This window comes from Myodes glareolus, chromosome 2, assembly GCF_982192425.1.
Source record: "Myodes glareolus chromosome 2, mMyoGla1.1, whole genome shotgun sequence".
Classification (NCBI taxonomy): Eukaryota; Metazoa; Chordata; class Mammalia; order Rodentia; family Cricetidae; genus Myodes; species Myodes glareolus.
The window spans coordinates 45,469,597-45,487,805 of record NC_142027.1 but is presented as its reverse complement, the minus strand read 5'-3'; the positions used below and the strand labels follow the sequence as shown (position 1 = coordinate 45,487,805).

At 45.5% G+C, this 18,209-nt stretch overlaps 1 protein-coding gene across 2 annotated transcripts in view; it reads left to right on the top strand.

The window, feature by feature from the left end:
• The window catches only part of Cfap91 (cilia and flagella associated protein 91), a 41,900-nt gene that overhangs the window by 9,896 nt on the left and 13,795 nt on the right, over positions 1-18,209 (top strand). For both annotated transcript variants that reach the window (XM_048422809.3, XM_048422810.3), the window contains exons 6-10: positions 780-961; positions 4,027-4,204; positions 6,022-6,179; positions 8,750-8,932; positions 9,731-9,873. In XM_048422809.3, the coding sequence (XP_048278766.3) occupies positions 780-961; positions 4,027-4,204; positions 6,022-6,179; positions 8,750-8,932; positions 9,731-9,873 (844 nt within the window). The remainder of the gene's footprint in view (positions 1-779; positions 962-4,026; positions 4,205-6,021; positions 6,180-8,749; positions 8,933-9,730; positions 9,874-18,209) is intronic.

Here is an 18,209-nt window from a genome sequence, read left to right as displayed (position 1 = left end):
GGATTACAGGTATATGCCCCATACCAGGATACGTTTGCTAGCAAAAGAAAAGAAAAGCACGTTTATTTATTTATCGGGGTGTGTGTTTGTATGTGGGTTGGGAGCACATATATGACACTGGACAACATGCGGGAATCAGTTCTGCCCTTCCATCATTCCAGAGATCAAACTCAGGCCGTCAAACCTGTTGGCAAGCGCCTTTGCCCACTGGGCTATTCCACCGCCCCCTAGTTATACTTTCTGTTGATGCTTTTGCAGTCTCCCTGCAAATGATTTTTGTGGCGGGGATTTGCTAACTCACCCACAGGCTCACTGCGTTATTCCAGCTTTGATTAAAGAGCTATCATCCATGAAGACAAGTGGGTCCTGGTGCTCGCTGCCGTCAGCAAGCATTCTGTCCTCTGCGTCTCTGCAAAGACACAGCTAAGCTGGGCTATAACTGAGATCAGAGATGCAGTAGCGAATGCAGTGATGCGGAGCAGTCCAGACCTGGGGATGCAGCACCCCCACCCCAGAGCCGTCTCTGGCTGTGCAGCACACAGCTGCCTCTGTGAGGAGATCCAGCTGTTTATGTCCACTCACTGCCCTGGTACAAGTGAGAGCAACACGGATGTTCTCTAGGAATTGTAGGGCACACGGGCACACACGTAGTCATGATGGACTCTGTGAGCATTTGAAGGGGGAAGGGTCTTAACGAAGCCCAAAGACTTGTTTTTACCTGGTTCTGTAGTGTTTTAAATGTTCACATTGAGTTTCAACCTTTAATTTTACCCTCCTAGGAGAGAACCGTTTGTTTTTTCTCCTGAATCTTCCAAGTATACCACCATCCCTTCGAAGTCTACTGTGGGCACTCAGACCGACTACCGGGATGCGGATGTGCAAACAGATCCGTACTCTCCAGAATATGTCGTGTGTCAAGACACTATTCCTGAGCTCTTGACCCTGGCTAACCTGACTTGGGGTGAGTTGGTAACTGTCACTGAATATTGGAGACAGCAGTGCAAGCTCCCGAGTTCCTGGGAATGACGCATTTTCAGGCAGTTCTGCTTTTTACAGTGAGGGATAACTCACATGCTGGGCGAAAATATTTGCACATAATATATTAGGCAGGGGTTAGTCTCCGTCTTCAGACTATACAAGGACTGCAAGCTACGCAATGGAAAGCAAACATAACCTTACTTAAAATTGGGCAACGAGCTTGAACAGATATTTCTCAAAAGAAGACAAGTGCCCAGAGATTTATTTGAAAAGGAAGATGAGTCCCAGAATGCAACAGAGAGGTAAGATGACGTGAGTGTGCAATAAGACAGAAAAGAAATGGGATAAGGGTCAGTCAGCAGTCAAAACCCTAATAAGAGTCTGGGACGATGGCTCACTGGTTACTTCAGTGAAAATCAGCTCGGTGGCTGATTTCCAGAGGACCTAGGTTCAACTCCCAGGACCTAGATAATGCCTCACAATCATCTGTACCCTCCGTTTCAGGGAATATGACACCCTCTTCTGGTCTCTGCAAGAAGCCAGGCATGTAAGTGGTGAATAGTCATACATACAAGCAAAACAACACCCACGCACGTAAAATAAAATGTGATCTATTAAAAAAAAAAAAACAAAACCTGTTAAGAGGCCATTGTGGCAGCGCACGTCATAGATCTCAGAGCTCAGAAGGCAGAGACAGGTGGGCCTCCGTGAGTTCCAGGCTAGCCAGTGTTACTTAGTGAGACCCTGTCTCAAAACAGCACGCTAAGAATTGAACTAAAACAAAATGACCCACAAGAGAGCTAAGCATGAAATCAACATGTGCACAATGACTAGTAACCTTACTACACGGGCAGCATAAACTTAGAAAAGTTATTGGGAAAGATCACAGCCTAATTGACACAGCCTAATAACAAATGAGACTGGGCTTAAGGACAGGCCAAGATTTTATAGAGAAATTAAAAATGGTTCTTTAGGCCTCCAGAGGTGTGAGGAAGGCAGAAACAGACCACGCTTGTGAGTGTGATTTCCTTCCTTCTATCTTCAAGTGATTCTCACTGAAATCCCTACTCCTACTCTAACTGTCCCTGTGTAAGATAGCTATGGTCCTCAAACTCCCCACAGGATCCACCAGCTCCTTTGTGTTTGTGTTTGCAAAGCCTGCAGGGGGCAACTGAGATTGACTATAAACCCTGTGGGAGGGAGAGAGGAAGGGATTGTAATACCCAGCAGGAATACCCCCCCACGGTAGATTTAGCAGTTTCTGGGATTAACACGACCCTATCTTAAATCCTAGCTTTCCGACTGGAGCCTTTCTTGTGAGAATCCTAGAGAAGCTCACACTGGGCCCAGTGAGACCAGAGGAGGGTGTTTGCTGCAGTCGTGTGTAGATGTAGATATGGAGACACTCTAGGGGTCCTGGATCTCTCTGTGAGTGCAGTGGGGTCCCCACCATGGAGTGGGATAGAGACAAGTTTCAGGATTACACACGGGTAAGGGCTTTTCAGCCTCTGGCTGAGAGCAAGCACAGATAACATGTGAATCCAGCTTGCCTGTGATTGTGAAAACTGTGTGCTGTTTTTAAAGTTGGTTCATTTGTTTCTATGTAGCTCTTTCTGTTTCATCTTTGAATCAAATCTGGTTCCTGGTTTCTGCCTCATGAGGGGCATAGCTGCCGACGCATAAACACACAGTACAGAGCTGCGCTTGTTCCCGACCTCCGCTTCATGCCGCTGGCTTCACCTTTTAGCTCCCGGTTTCTTTATGTGTAAGATAGGAGTCATTATATTTCTATAATAGAGATCTATTGAAGAGTAGATAGATTTGAACAATTCTTGCTATATTGTAAGTGATTAAAGCACACCTTTAACCCCAGAACTAGGGAGACAGAGGCAGGTGGATCACTGTGAGTTCGAGGCCAGCCCAACAGGCCAGGAGAGGGCGCCAGAGCCTCTGGAACTGGACTTAAAGATGGTTTTGAGTCACTATGTGGGTGCCGAGAACTGAGCCTGTGTCCTTCAGAAGACCAGCCATCTCTCCAGCCCCTCTTTGCATTTGAAAACATGGACTTGTCTAGTACAGGACTTTCGAAGGTTTGACCATTCGGCGGTCACTGACCGTTTGGTTCTTCAGTGCTTTCCTTGAACATGTATGCAACCAAAAATTGTTGGTTGTTTTTCACCTCATCTCTTCACACAGCTCCCATATAAATACCGAGTCTTATTGATAGGGAACCTTGTTAGCCAATCATCTTTAAGAGGTGGGTCTTAGTTAAGGCGTGGTAATACGTGGGCACCTCCAGGTGCTCACTCTCTGCTTTCTCTGTGCCTTTTCTCTTGGGACATTGCTGTGCTTGGGTTTCTCTTTTCCTGTTTCATGAGTTTTCCCCTTATAATAAGTAAAATGTAATTGTTTTATCCTTAGCTAGCTTGGTTATTTCAGCATCTTACTAGTACTTACAAATAACCGACCTTAGCTTTGCTTGTCACTAGCCAGTTGTTCTTAAATTTATCCTACCTATCTTTCACCTCTGGACTTTTATCTTTCTCTGTTTTATACACCTTTCATTCTTTCTTACTCCATCACTGGTCATGTAGCTGGGTGGCTGGCCCCTTACATCCTCCTCTCCTCCTTTCCCCTTGATCTCTTTCTTGTTCTATTTCTTCTCTCTGCCTGCCAGCCCTGCCTATCCAGCTCTTTGTTAGAGCAATCAGGTGTTTTAGGCAGGCAAAGTAACACAGCGTCACAGAGTTAAACAAATGCAACGTGAAAGAATGCACCACATCTTTGCACCATTAAACAAATGTTCCACAGCATAAATAAATGTAACTCATCTTAAAATAAGATTCTATAACAAAATAACTTCTGCCCCAGTAAAAGGAGGCATGAAGGACACAGTTGTAATACACAAGTTTTGAGGCCTCCAGGGAATCTTTCCCAGTGACATCATGATCTAGCCCAACGCTTGAATTTAGAGCAGGGCAGGAGAAGTCTTCCAATGGTGGCTTGTGGGTGTGCCCTGCGTTCCTGAGCTGTGACATTCCCTTGCAGGCCGAGGTCTCCCAGCAGGACAAGCTGAGGTGGAGATGATAGAACGGGCCCGGGAAAAGCGTGCTTGGGAAGCCACTCTGCCCCCGCTGAACGACAGCCTCCAGTTTGAGAAGAGGAGGAAGATGATGAACGCCATGGAGAGGAAGGAGTGGGCCTTCAGAGAGGGAGAGATTGAAAAGTAGGTTCTCTGGCTCCTGGACAGCCACCCTGGGATGGTGAGAGCAGCGCTCACACTTCACCTTCATCACCGTCACCATCATCATCATTATTATTATGGTTTTTAGAGACAAGGTTCAAAGCATACCACTCAGAGTACTCACTCTGTGCACACTGTTCTGAGAACACTCTAGAAACCCATAGTCTTGGGCTCATCCTACTGAATCAGGAGGTCAGAGTCATCAGCCTGCATCGGAGCAAACCTTCCAGGGAGCTCTGTTTCACACTTAAGTTCGAGAACTTTTCCTGCGGTTACTCATTTAACGCCCAAAACAACCTCATGAAAGAGGCACTATTATCTCTATTCTGCCACAGAAGAAATGGAAGTAAAAGCAAAGTGGAGAAGTGACCCTGGTACCACCTAATGCAGTCACTGCCTGATTAACAGAGGGTTGTGTTCTGAGAAGTGGGGTGCTCTTTCTCATCCTGGACAGCTAGAGGTCCCTCAGTGTGGCCCTTCGGTGCCATTGGAGATGTGGTGAATATGAGGTATACAGGACTGCCACCAACATAAGTGGCAGTAAATTCCTACAAAAAGCTTTAAAAATAACACAGTATAATAATAATAAAAGCCTGGCACGGAGGTTAATGTCAGTGGCCAACAGGTAGAGGCAGGAGGATCAGGAGTTCAAGACCACTGATGGTGTACTGAGTTTGCCGTCATCCTAGGCTACATGAGGCCCTGTCTCTAAATGCATAAATAAAACAGCAATGAATAAACAGCATAAATCTGTCGGCATACATAGAGAGTTGTAACCATTATCAAGTGCTGCATATTATTGTATGCGCCAAGCTTTTACATGGCTTGCTGCCCAGTGCGTCTGTTTACAGCATCACCGTAAGTGGGAATAGTGTGTTGATCTACGGAGCCTCAGTGGCTCTGCCGTCAGTAGGTGACATGAACTGTTCAGCCTCCTCACAGTGTCACAGGACCGTCACAGTACCTAAGACCCGATTCATTGTGAGCATGTGACTATATATCCTTCACTTCAGGAAGCAGCGGGGCTGTGGGCCTTAATGTTAAAAGCACAGTTCCCAGTAGCATTGACCGCCTAGCTCCATCCTTTCTCACTGTCTGCACTTAGGGAAGATTTGAGACACGTCCTGTCCTCTCTGGTCCCCTACTTTCAGCCCCATCGCCCCCTTGGTCTTTTCTGAGACAGAATTTCTCTATGTAGTCCAGGCTGACTTTGAATTTGTATCCTCCTGTCTCAGCTTTCCACGTGCTGGTTGGTGTGCACATACCAGGTTCCCCAAGGCAGAAACACTGGTTCCTAAACAGCTGAGGGCACAGACGTCGCCACCACGTGCATGTGGTTGGATATGTAAGCAAGGCAGCGCTAGAACACATGAGCTAGGAAAGGGAAAGGGAAGGTTAACAACCAAGTTCCTGCTATGTGTAGGGACCAGTCCTGTCTCAAGATCGCTTACTACCTACCCCGGCTTTCTTCCCTCTTCCTCTTAACTATGATTAGTCTGGTACTGTCCACAAACCTCTTGTTCTCTAGGTTCAGCTGCTTAGAGAACCCACCTCTTGCCCCATCTGTCTGCTCTTCGTTGTCCGGACTGTGTGCATGAACGCGACCCCTACCCCAAGCTCCCACGATATAGAGATCTGCGGCCAGAGTGTCCTCCCCGGGATTTCAGCTCACTTGTCTCGTTTTTTACCACAGTGGTCTTTTTAAACCGCACAAATATGATGCTCATAGGGAGGGCCTTCTGTGGCTCGCCAACAGAACTTCCTGTTTGGGAGAGTAATGCTCTGTAACCCACCCCAAGACTGCAGGACCTGCGGCTGGAGGTTCTGAAGCAGCTGCTGAGGAGGCGCGAGGAGAACCAGAATGAGCAGGACATGAAGCACCTGAACGCCCAGTGGTGGAAGCTGCAGGAGGCGAAGGAGGCCAAAGTGGCACAGATCCAGCACACACATGTGTCAAGTAATTTGTGGCGTGAGCCGGCCAGGGAGGGGACTGGGCTTTGGGGCTTTGATCAAGCCTTCCTGAGCTATGATGGAATTCTGATTTGGTCTTAGTGTATCGCATAGGCAAGGAAGAGAGAGGAGTTACTTAGGAAGGTGGACTTTGGCGGAAAATTGCTAAGAAGGCCAGGTGACCATGTTCTAATAAGTAGTTGAGTTCTTGGCATACACATATATGCCATTATTGGTATTAGGCTCCCCACTCATAGACCAAAGCTCTACTTAGGAAGCCTATTGATGAACTGTTTCATTGTTTGCTTGTTTGTTTGTTTGTTGTTGTTTGGTTGTTTGTTTGTTTTTTTGAAACAGGGTTTCTCAGCAGCTAGGAGCCAGTCCTGGAACTTGCTCTGTAGATCAGGCTGGCCTTGAACTCACAAAGATCCACCTGCCTCTGCCTCCCAGAGTTATGGGATTAAAGGCCTGTGCCAGGCAATTAACTATTTTTTTTTTAATTCTTGCCCCCTAAGATATTTTAGTCTTCTGTTTTCCTAACTGCTTCTCTCTAAGAGATTTTTAATGCCACAGCTAGTGAGGTTAGCTCAAGACAATAAAACAAAAGCTGAGTTCACTAAAAAGGATTTTTAAGTAAGAATTTAATTTCAGTATCGTCCTCTGGCCTCCGCACCTGCTAGCACGTGCGTGTGCATGCACCACATGAAAGTACAACACACACAAAGAAAAAAACTAAAAACTCAAGTTAAGTCTTTCATTAAAAACTTGAATTATTATCATTTAATTTTGTAGCTTTTCCTACTGAAAAAAAAAAAACCTTTTTAAAGTTGCCTGTAAAATTGCTTTACTGAGGCCATTGAGATTGTTTGTGTGGTAAATGTGTTTGATCCTCAGGACCTAACGGTCGGAAGAGGAGAACTGACTCCTGAAGGCTGTCCTCAACCTTCACACGTGAGCCGTGGTACTTGACAGCCTCCAGCAAACACTCACTTCCACACACACTTAAAATAGAAGGTGATTAACTTTTTAAACAGTGTATTACCTTTTGAGAGTGTTGTCCCTGGTAAATTGCCACACCCCACTGGAGAGCTACACACCCAAGAATATATGAACAGCACAGATGGACTTGATGGATGAAAACACAAACGAACAAAAATAGGACACTAAATTGGGCAATAGGAGAAGGGGGCGTGGCTCTGAGAGGACTGAGGAGGGTGAAGGAAAAGGGGCGTGGCTCTGAGAGGACTGAGGAGGGGTGAAGGAAAGGGGGCGTGGCTCTGAGAGGACTGAGGAGGGGTGAAGGAAAGGGGGCGTGGCTCTGAGAGGACTGAGGAGGGGTGAAGGAAAGGGGGCGTGGCTCTGAGAGGACTGAGGAGGGGTGAAGGAAAGGGGGCGTGGCTCTGAGAGGACTGAGGAGGGGTGAAAGAAAGGGGGTGTGGCTGTGAGAGGACGGAGGAGGGGTGAAGGAAAGGGGGTGTGGCTGTGAGAGGATGGAGGAGGGGCCGAATATAATCAAACCACACTGTACAAAATTCTCAAGGAGCTAATTTAAAAAGAAATTTAAAAACAACTCTGAAAGTTTTCAGATTGCCCCAAATTCATAAAAAAACCCTGAAGAGTTGCATTACCAATGCATAGTGATTGTGATGCACCTTAGCAACTCAATCACATTTTTTTAAGAAAAATAAGTGAACATTGACTTTTTTCTGAAATTAAATTCTTAAAAATTCTTTTTAGTGAACTCAGCTTTTGTTTTATTTTCTTGAACTAACCTCACTAGCTATTGGCCATGAATTTAGACATTTTTTTCTTTTCGATACAAGACATAGCTAATGATGGATTCGACTTCTATAGATAAATAGTCCAATGAAAATTATTTTACTAAATTCTAACACTCCAAGTCACATACAAAGTCTTGCGACTGAACCGTGAACGGCAAGCACAAGGCAGCAGTGGCTCTGGACTCCTCGCTCTAGTGACAGGCTGTCACAGCTGTTAGCGGTGGCCCAGGGAGGGCTGCAGGAGGGATGGGAGTGCACGCATGACTCCCCGGATGAGTGTTTGGTTGTGCACAAATGTGCCTTCTCCCTCTACCCATCAAGCCAGGCTGGAGGCTATGAGCCAGGACATCTGAAACCCTGGTGTTAGCCAGCGTGAATCTGCAGTGCTCCCCTTACAAAGAGATGGGTTGATCTAGCATTGCACATAACATAGATTTTCTATTTACTCTAAATTGGTTCGGTTATTTCACAGTCTTCTATTGACTGCTTCTTCTTAGCCCAGAGTTTGCAGTTATCACAGGGATGTGTGTGTGGGCGGGTGTATGTGTGTGTGTGTGTGAGACTCCACACCGAGGACACTAGCTGATTCAGCTTCTGCCACCCTGCCTGTCATGGTACTCAGAGCCACACAGATGGCACACCCGTTTCTAGAGCTGCATTCTGGCTGTCGTGGGCCATCGTAAAATTTACTCAGCTCTATATCTTCCTTGTGAACCAAACGAGTTGCTTTCCTAGTCTACATTTATAATTCGGAGTAGTATCCGGGAGAGAATCATGACAGTACTCTTTATTTCAGACATCAGAAAACTCCTAAGAAAAGGGAAGAATATAGAGGGGAAGCTGCAGAGGAGAGACATCATCAAGGAATATTCTGATTTTGCATCTCAGGTCTACGGGCCTTTGTCTCGCCTTGGTCGTTTTCCAGACAACAACTCAGAGGACTTTGTTGTCAGAAACCACTACCTCAACACCTACGAAGGTAAACAAACCCTGAAGGTGAACAATAGAGCGCCTGAAAAAGCAAGAACAAGCAGATGATATATGCTTGTCAATACAGCTTCACATGAAGCAATAAAAACTCAGACGCCAAGAACAGAAAAACCCTGTGGAATAATTTAACAAGGAGCAAATTCAGTTCTCTACGAAATGTGGTAGCTTAGGTGTAGTTAGCAAACGCCTGTGGCTCCTAATTCCCAGGGCTGGAGACCGGCAATCACCAGAGTCCAGAAGTCTGGGCTAGCCTGGGTCACTCAGCAAGACTTCTACCTAAAAACAGATGACAGCAATCAAGCTTTGAAATATATTTTGATTTAAAGAAAAGCTTTACGTGGGCTTATGAAACAAACAATGAAATCTAATAAGGCAGAAATCTAGAAGGCAGGGCAAAGTCACTGGGTAGTCTATTCATGAAGAGCTCTGTGCCTTTTATGAAGCCCAAAAAACTTGTTTCAACTTTTAACAGTTTAGCGGCCAGACTCTTGAGCTTAGAGCCCTGGTGAACACCCACTTTAGAATGGGGACGCCATCTGTCATAAAGCTGTATAGACCGCTGCCGGCTACTGTCTGTACCTTCTGTAGAACACATCTTTAGTTCAGAATGGGTTCTTACTGCGCCACCCAAGGCACTGAGGGCAGAAGCTGACTCCACGGACTCATGCTTTAGAAACAGTTCATCCTCTTAAAGGCGTCACCTTCCAAAGCTCATGGTCCTAACAGTACACCCTCAGCACGTTCAGTGTAAGCAGGGGACACTAAAACCACATGCTTCCTCCCACAGGGTTGGTGGAACTTGAATCATGCCTCCCCGATTTTGTGACGCAGCCCAGGATCAAACCTCCAAAGCCCAAAATCATCACCACCAAGGCCGGCTTTCTCAAGAGGGCCGCGAGGATGGACTATGAGTTGGCCGAGGTTCACAAGGTATCGGGGGGCTCCGAAGACTAGACACTTCCTCTCCGACCTCTGCAGAGCAATGCTGCACCCTGAATTGCACGTCGTCATGGACAACGGTGGCCATGCACCTGAAACACAGCCTGCATTCTTTCTCCTCTCTAGACTTCCGCTCTCAGAGGTCCCCCGGGTGTCCTGATCTGTGCAAGTTCACCTTCATTTCAAACTGTGACAGGCCTTTCTAGGGGTCGCCTTCCCCTGGACAGAAGCTATTACTTTCTTAAAGCGCTTCCTCTTGGGCTCTATTTAGGCTAGAGTTGGAACTATGAAGTTAGCTGCTTCTAGCATTGGGAATCACTTTGTTAAGAGTTGTCGTTCTGTTTTCTTCCTGTTATGTTTGCTGTGAGGGCACCATGAGGAAGAGGAGATGTGACCAAGGTCTTTTTTAAAAATCCAGTTTAAAAGTCAACTAAGCAGGAATTTAATGCCCATCAGATGTCAGCATCAGACGCCCATGGAGGGCTTGTTGAGATGTGCTTCTAGGCTCCACCCAGAGTTTCGCCCAGTAGATGTGGGCGAGGCTGTGGACATGGGCAGGCCTCACATGTCTCCAGGTGATGCTGTTGCTGTAGGCCCAGGAGCCGCACTTTGGAATCCCTGGTTTATGACATCCTCTTGTCCATAGGTATTTTCTTGCTTCCCTGATTCTTGTAACACATAAGAATCTATGGGAACCCAAACTCAACATTAAAAAAAGAATAAGACCTTAGGACTGGGGGAATGGCCCAGCCTGTGAAGAACCCCCCGGGCAAGCATGGTCACCTAAGTCCAACCCCCAGCACCCAGGTAAGAAAGCTGGGTGTAGTAACACAGTTATAATCCCAGCCACCGAGGAAACAGGAGCAGCATCCCTGGGGGGCATTGGTCAGCTAGCCTGGCGTAGTCAGCAAGGCCCAGGTCCACTGAGAGATCCAAGGTGGCTGGCTACCTCTGGAGAAACAACGCCTGAGTTTGACATCTGTTTTCCACACGCATAAGCATGAACATATACCTGCACATACACATAAGAACACATTCCCATGTGAACACACACACACACACATGCACTTTGAAAAAGCTTAGGACCTCTGAAATGATCACATGTGTCTTTTCTCCCCTACTGCGTCTCCATCTGTGTTCACCCTTCCTGAATACTGTACTCGCCATTTTCTGTAAGAATTTTTTCTGTACTTTGTATTGCGTTATAGAAACTCTCTTTTCCTCTTGATTTGCTAAAGCCTTTGACCATATGCTTATGTTACTTTATCCAATGATCTACTGTGTTTCCAGAGCAAATGTTTACAGATGCTAATCTGTCCAGCATCAGTGGTTGACCTTGCTTGGTCAAGATACAGCGCTCATTTTAACACATCGTTGGATCTGGTTTAACTTTTCGCTTCTCTGCTCATGAAACAACTCTCTTATTTTTTTCTTCTAATTTGCCTGTGCGTCATCCCAAAGTTGAGCAGGTTTCCTGAAGTGACCTGGGAGCATCTCTTCTTCCTTCTCCCCCGAGAAGAATTTAGGAAGACCAAGCCAATCTGTCCTTTCAGTGTGGAAGGATGTACGAACAAAGTCACGTAGGACTAGTGTCTTCATGAAAAAGAGTTTGACCTGTGCCTCAGTTTCTCTACACCATGTACAGTTTCTTTGCATTCATTTGGTAAATTATCTTGTTTAGAATCTCACTTATCTGTTCAGTTTTTTGACATGCTCACTGATCATATTGTTTTATATATAATCATGTCCATTTTTTCATTTGTAACATTGTTTATATCTTAACTCTTTTTCCTTAATTTGTTTTACTGAAGGGTTGCTCATTTTCTTGGAGCTATTTTTCCAAACAATGAATTTTCAGGTTTGGACATATATTCACACTGTCTCTTTTCTTGTATTTTTAAATATCTCTTCTTTGAGTTGTCCTGTGATTATTTTCCTACACCAAAAAATTAAATGTATAGATTATTGATTTCAGTCATTCATCAACTTTTTATAAGTATTTTAAGCTAAACATTTCCTTCAAAACACTGAGTTTTGCTACATTTCATTAGTTTTGATATGTGATGTTTGCCATTCTTAATCTCTAATATCCAAAAGTATTCAGTGTGGCTTTTGTACTATGCCTCTCTGATGTGTGGGACAGATCGCTTCCAAGGCCCCCTTCATCCCTGGGACACTACCGGCATTCAGCTCTCTGACACTCGTCCTATAGACACACAATGCATTTTCACTCTGTTTTGATTTCTTTGAGATGGGTCTTGCACAGCCCAGGTCGGCCTTGGATAACTGTATAGCTGAGGAAGACCTTGACCTTCTAACCCCTTGCCTCCACTTCCCGTGACCAGGGATTATAGGTGGATACCACCACACTTGCTACAGCGCGCGCACACACACACACACACACACACACACACACACACACACACACACACACACGGCTACACTGGATATTTTTAAACTTAAGAAAAAACAAAAGATTTTATCTTCCCTTTGTTTATTCCTTCCCTGCTGTCTCCCTGTCTTTACAGACCTGTGTGTCTCTGACCCCTGTCATTTTACTTCTGCCTTAAGAACTGGATCATTTTCGGCATGGTCTGCCAGCAAGGTTGTGTCTGTCATTGCTCTAATCCATCGTCCCCGCGACAAACCCCGTACCTCTGAGCATTCACTTCCGTCCTCCTCGCTCTCCTCCAGTCTCTGTCCTTCTTCCTCTTTATGGATGGGTTTGTTCTGAGCATGTTGCATAAGCAGAGCCCTGCAGTACATGGTCCCTCTGCTAGCCCCGTTCATTCACCCGTATTCTAGCACAGTTCCCGGTCCTCATTCTTTCCTATGACTACACAATATCCCATTGTATGGATACACCACATTCTGTTTCTCCACTCTTAGCTCACAAGCCTTTCAGTTCTTCCTACTATGGGTGCCGTGGGCTTCTGTGTTCTAGTTTGGATAGACATGGTGCTTTTGGTTTCTTTTGGATGAATTTCTAGCAGGAGGATCATAGGTCATACAGCAATTGTTTTACTTTCTGAGGAACTTCCTGATTGTTAACAAATCGACTACACTATTTTTTTTTAATCTAAGTGGCTGTGTGCATGGATTCCTCTGTACATCCTTTCTGTCTCTTACCATCTGTTTTCTCCGAGCCATGTCGGTCTGAGGGAGATGGTGGCTCCATGGGGCTTTGGTTTGCAATTCCCTGATAATTGATGACACTAAGGAGCTTTTAAAGTTCCTATTGGTAATTTGTATGTTTTTCAAATACATGTCTATTTGAATATTTTGTCCATTTTAAAAACTAGTTGTCTTTTTATTACTGAATTTAAAAAATATTCCAGAGACTAGACTTTTTCACTTTAAAACTGTCTTCCTATTCTCTAGGATATCTCCTCACTCCAGACAGTGTCCGTGTCCTTCAAAGCACAGAAACTTTTTATTTTTTTTTTATTTTTGGTCTTTTCACTCTTAAAAAAATATTTATCTTATTGTTTTGAGAGGTGTGTGTGTGTGTGTGAGTGTGTGTGTGCGCGCGCGCGTGTATGCGTGCGCATCAGTGCAAGTGCCCAAGGTGGCCAGAAGAGGGTGTTAGACACCCTGCAGCTGTGACAGGAGTGACAGGTGGATGTGAGCCACCTAATGTGGGAGCCGCAAACCAAACTCTGGTCTAACGTCTCAGCCGTGTTTCCAGCCTGAGTCTCACGGCCTTGCACAGAACTCCGCCTTTGGCATTTTTTCTCTATTTCCCCATCGTACTGATCATGATTTCTGACTGGAAATCTGCTGGTCATCCTCAATGTCTTTTCTCTAGGAAGGGTAGGGCTCCCGTACCCTCTGGGGTCTTTCAAGGTCTTCTCTGTTTGGTGTTTTCTTCACTTTGAGTGCATGACTGCACTTTTGTCTTTATTTGAGGCATTTCTCGTTTGCTGTTTCTTAAGTTTCCTAGATCCTTACCAGGGTCTTTAGAGTAATTCTGGCATTTCAGCCATTACTGCTTGAAACATTTCTTTTGTTCCCCCCCCCCCGCCTCTTTGCTCTGCTCTGCGCTTTCTCCCCTTTCTTTGTCTTCTTCTTTTCTTTTTTCAGACAGGGCGCATGTAGCACAGGCTGGCCTCAGACTCACTGTCTCACCGAGGATGAGTTTAGCCTCTGATCTTCCTGTGTCTGCCTCCTACAAGCTGCGATTGGGCACAAGATCCCCTGTCCTGGCTTAATGGATGCTGGAATTGAAGCACTCAGCTTGGTCGAGCCCTCTGTGAAGGACCACCTCATCCGCCCACTCTCTACGCTCTGGTGCTCCAGCTGCACCTTTGTTATGCCTTTGCCTCACCTCACAGCTCCTAAAGGTTCTGCTCTGCCGGTTTTCTCTTTACGGTTGACACTGGGACGCGCTTATTGACCGTTTCCAAAGTACTCGGCTCTGTCTTTGTCTGTGTCGAGTTGGTTTAGACCTGTTAAAGGCGTTTCCCATTTCTGTTGCTGCATTTTAATTTTCTAACCATGCTTAGTGGTTCTGTTTTAACATTCTCATCTCTCTCTGCATTGCTTTTCTGTTCTTCTATGCTGTCTACTTCCCACATCAGTTCCCTTAGCATATTAGTCAGATATTTTTAAGTTTTTGCTGAGTCCAACATGTGCATGAGTGGATCTTGTCGGTTTGTCCATTTAGACAGACTGTGTTCTTTCTTGCTTTTTAGTATACTTTCTAGTATATAGCCCAAAATCGACAACCTAACATCTGGCATCAGATAATAAGAGCTAAAATAAATAGGCCGCACTGTAGCATCCTATTAATCTTGCTGGGAGGAGCTGGACCATGCTTCATGTCTGATGTATCTTCAGGTATTGAAAGTGTTGCATTATTTTGATGTCCTTGTTTCTGTTTCTCCTCTTGGATTTGGAGTGCAGTACATTTACAGGGAGTCTCCTGGTTTGGAATGTTGGGTTGACGAGACTTAATCAATTCCAGGTTGTCAGGCAAGCATCTTCCCAAGACTGAGCTGTCTTGAGAGTGCAGGGCTAGATGGTGGAGGGGTGATGAGGGAGGGGTGACGAGAGAGGGGTGATGAGGGAGGGGTGATGAGGGAGGGGTGACGAGGGAGGGGTGATGAGGGAGGGGTGGTGAGGGAGGGGTGACGGGGGAGAGGTGACGAGAGAAGGTTGACAGGGGATGGGTGATGAGGGAAGGGTGATGAGGGGAGGTGACGAGGGAGAGGTGATGAGGGAGGAGTGACAGGGAGGGGTGATGAGGGGTGATGGGGAGGGGTGATGAGAGAGGAATGACGGGGAGGGGTGAAGAGGGAGGGATTACGGGAGGGGGAGATGGACTGTCTTTCCAAGGTGCTTTATGAGCTATGCTATAGAAGCCATGGAGAAATACCCAGAGTGCCTGAAATAACTGCCACAGTATTATATTTTCAGGTCATCCTTGCTAACAATTTAAGTTGGTGGACAGATGAGCTGGCTCAGCAAGGAAAGGCACTTAGTACCTAATCGGACCTGAGTCCCATCCCCAGGGCCCACATGGTGGAAGCAGAGAGCCAACTCCTGAGGGTTCCCATTTGATCTGCACATACACATGCGCACACATACACACTCACACACTAACACTAAACAAACAATTTTTAAATGTATCTAAAGTGAGAAAGAATTGGGCGTTGTAGCACTTGCCTTTAATCCCAGCACTCGAGAGACAGAGGCAGGTGAATCTCTGAGTTAGAGGCCAACCTGGTCTACAAGAGCTAATTCCAGGGCAGACTCCGAAGCTACAGAGAAACCCTGTCTTGAAAAAGAAAAAAGAAAATGAAAGTGAAAAAGAAAAAGAAAAAAGTTTCACTGTGTGGCTCAGGCTAGCTTGGGCCTCATGACCCTCCTGCTTCAGCCTTCCAAGTGCTGAGATTACAGGAATGAGTCACAATGTCTTGTCTCTTTGGACTTTAAAGTGTGGTGTGTGTGCATGTGTGTGCATGTGTGTGTGCGCACGCGCACTTATGTAGGCCAGAGGTAAATGTTCTCCCTCTTCCTCCTTTGCTTACCACCTTATTAGTTTTGAGATAGTGTCCTTCACTGAACATGTAGATTGCTGACGTACCTGGCCAGTCAGCAAAACCCAGGGACCCTCCTGCCTCTGTCTCCCCAGGGTTAGGATTACAGCTGTCCTTTGCTACATTTGCCTTCTTAAACAGATCCTTAGAAGTGAGACTCCGGTCCTCTTCTGACTGACTGAGCCACTCCCCTAACCCCCTATGGGCATCTTTTAAAACTTCTTTTTGGTGCAGGGAATTGAACTCACGCCTAACGCATATACCTCCTGCCTATTGGTCATTTAGCTCTTTCTTAAACCAATCAGAAGGCACCTTATTCAAACACACGTCTCCACAGTGTACACAAAGATTACTCCACAACAGTGTGCATTTCTCATGTTGATGAATAGTGCCAAGTTTTCTTATATAAATATGTTTCAGCAGTGTAGCATGACGGCCGGCTTGTTGGGGTTTCTGTCCTGCCCAGTACCCCATAGCCGGCAAATCCCAAAGAAAATCTCATGGAGTCTACATTAGGTTATAAACTGATTGGCTAATTAGGTCAGGCTTCTTATTAGTCCTTGTAACTTATATTAATCCATTATCATTATCTATGTTAGCCATAATGGCTCAGTACCTTTTTTAGCAGGGGCAGCTTACATGTTGATTCTTCAGTGATCTGCGCAGGAGTGGCGGAGGGACCTTCCTCCTCCGTAGCCTTATTCTAGTCTCATTGCCTCGCCTCTACTTCCTGTCTGGTTGACCCACCTATATTTCCTGCTTGGCCAATCAGCGTTTTATTAAAATACATGATTGACAGAATACAGATAATTTTCTCACACCACAGCAGTACCTACAAATGCCTGTTTCCCCACACCCTTACCGACCTTTAGTCCTGAATGACTGACTTTGTGGGTTTGTGGAGTGGCTGGTGTGGGCGTGTGATCCCACGTGGTGTGGCCCGGGGCTCTGCCCTGAGCTCCCCAGCTGTCAGCATGTCCGTATCTGCCCACTGCTCCATCTTTACTGCTGCACCAGCCGCAGCTGCCCAAAGAAGACGCAATCACGGCCAGAGGTTCTATTACCTAACACAGTTAGGACATGCTAAATTTTACTTATATGTTATACACTTTACCAGTTTCAACTTTTAGTGCTGTAGGTTTTTCCAAACATCTCTTGCCTATGTTTCTATGAAAAATATGCTGTAAAAATGATTTTGTGACAAAAATTAGCTAAGTTATAGGCTTTAAGCCACAACACAAGAACTTGGTACTTCTCTCAAGTATTTCCCTGAGGCTAAATGGAATTGCTGAAATAAACCTTATGTGTGATTTTGACAGGGTTTCTGGTGACACAAACAGGGGGAAACATGAAAAAAATACAGAACACACACTCAAACACCAGGAAATGAGCTCGTTTTTATTTAAAATTCACATCCTTCCATGCCAAAGGGACGGTCCCTCTCCACTTAGAGACCGATGGTGTTTAATGTCCTCCAGCTCCTCTGCAACAGCAAAACAAACGTTTAACTACTCACTACACAGGAGAGCCTCCTATTTTTGACATTTATTTAAAAACAATAAATTCTGTTTGGGCAGTGGTGGTGGCTCACACCTTTAAATCCAACACTCAGGAGGGAGGCAGGCGGATCTCAGTGAGTTCGAAGCCAACCTAGTCTACAGCGGACAGCCAGGACTCTTACCCAGAGAAATCTTGTCTCAAAAAACTAATAATAATAATAAGTGATGTGCATGCACGACAGAACATTTTAAAAATTTTTTAAAAAATTCCCACGATCTCTGATGGAAACTGACATAAAACTAGGTAGGAACTGAAAAGACAGTTCAGCAACTAAGAGATTTTACTGCTCTTGAAAAAAACCAGGGTACTGTTCCCAGCATCTATGTGGTGCATAACTCCAGTTCCAAATGATCTGACTCCTGAAGGCTTCTGCACAGACACACACACACACACACACAGACACACACACACACACACACACACACAGGCACACACACACACACACACACACACGATGTGGGAAGTCCTTCTGTATATGTGTTGCCTTTATTGGTTAATGAATAAAGAATCTTGCTTGGCCTGTGATAGGGCAAAGTAGAGTTAGGTGGGGAAAACTAAACTGAATGCTGGGAGGGAGAAGGCGGAGTCAAGAGAAACCATGTAGCCGCCAGAGGGGAAAGACACAAGCTGGCAGTTGCAACCTTGCCACTAGGCCACAATCCTTGTGGTAAAATATAAAATAATAGAAATGGGTTAATTTAAGAGCTAAGAGTGAGCTAGAAATAT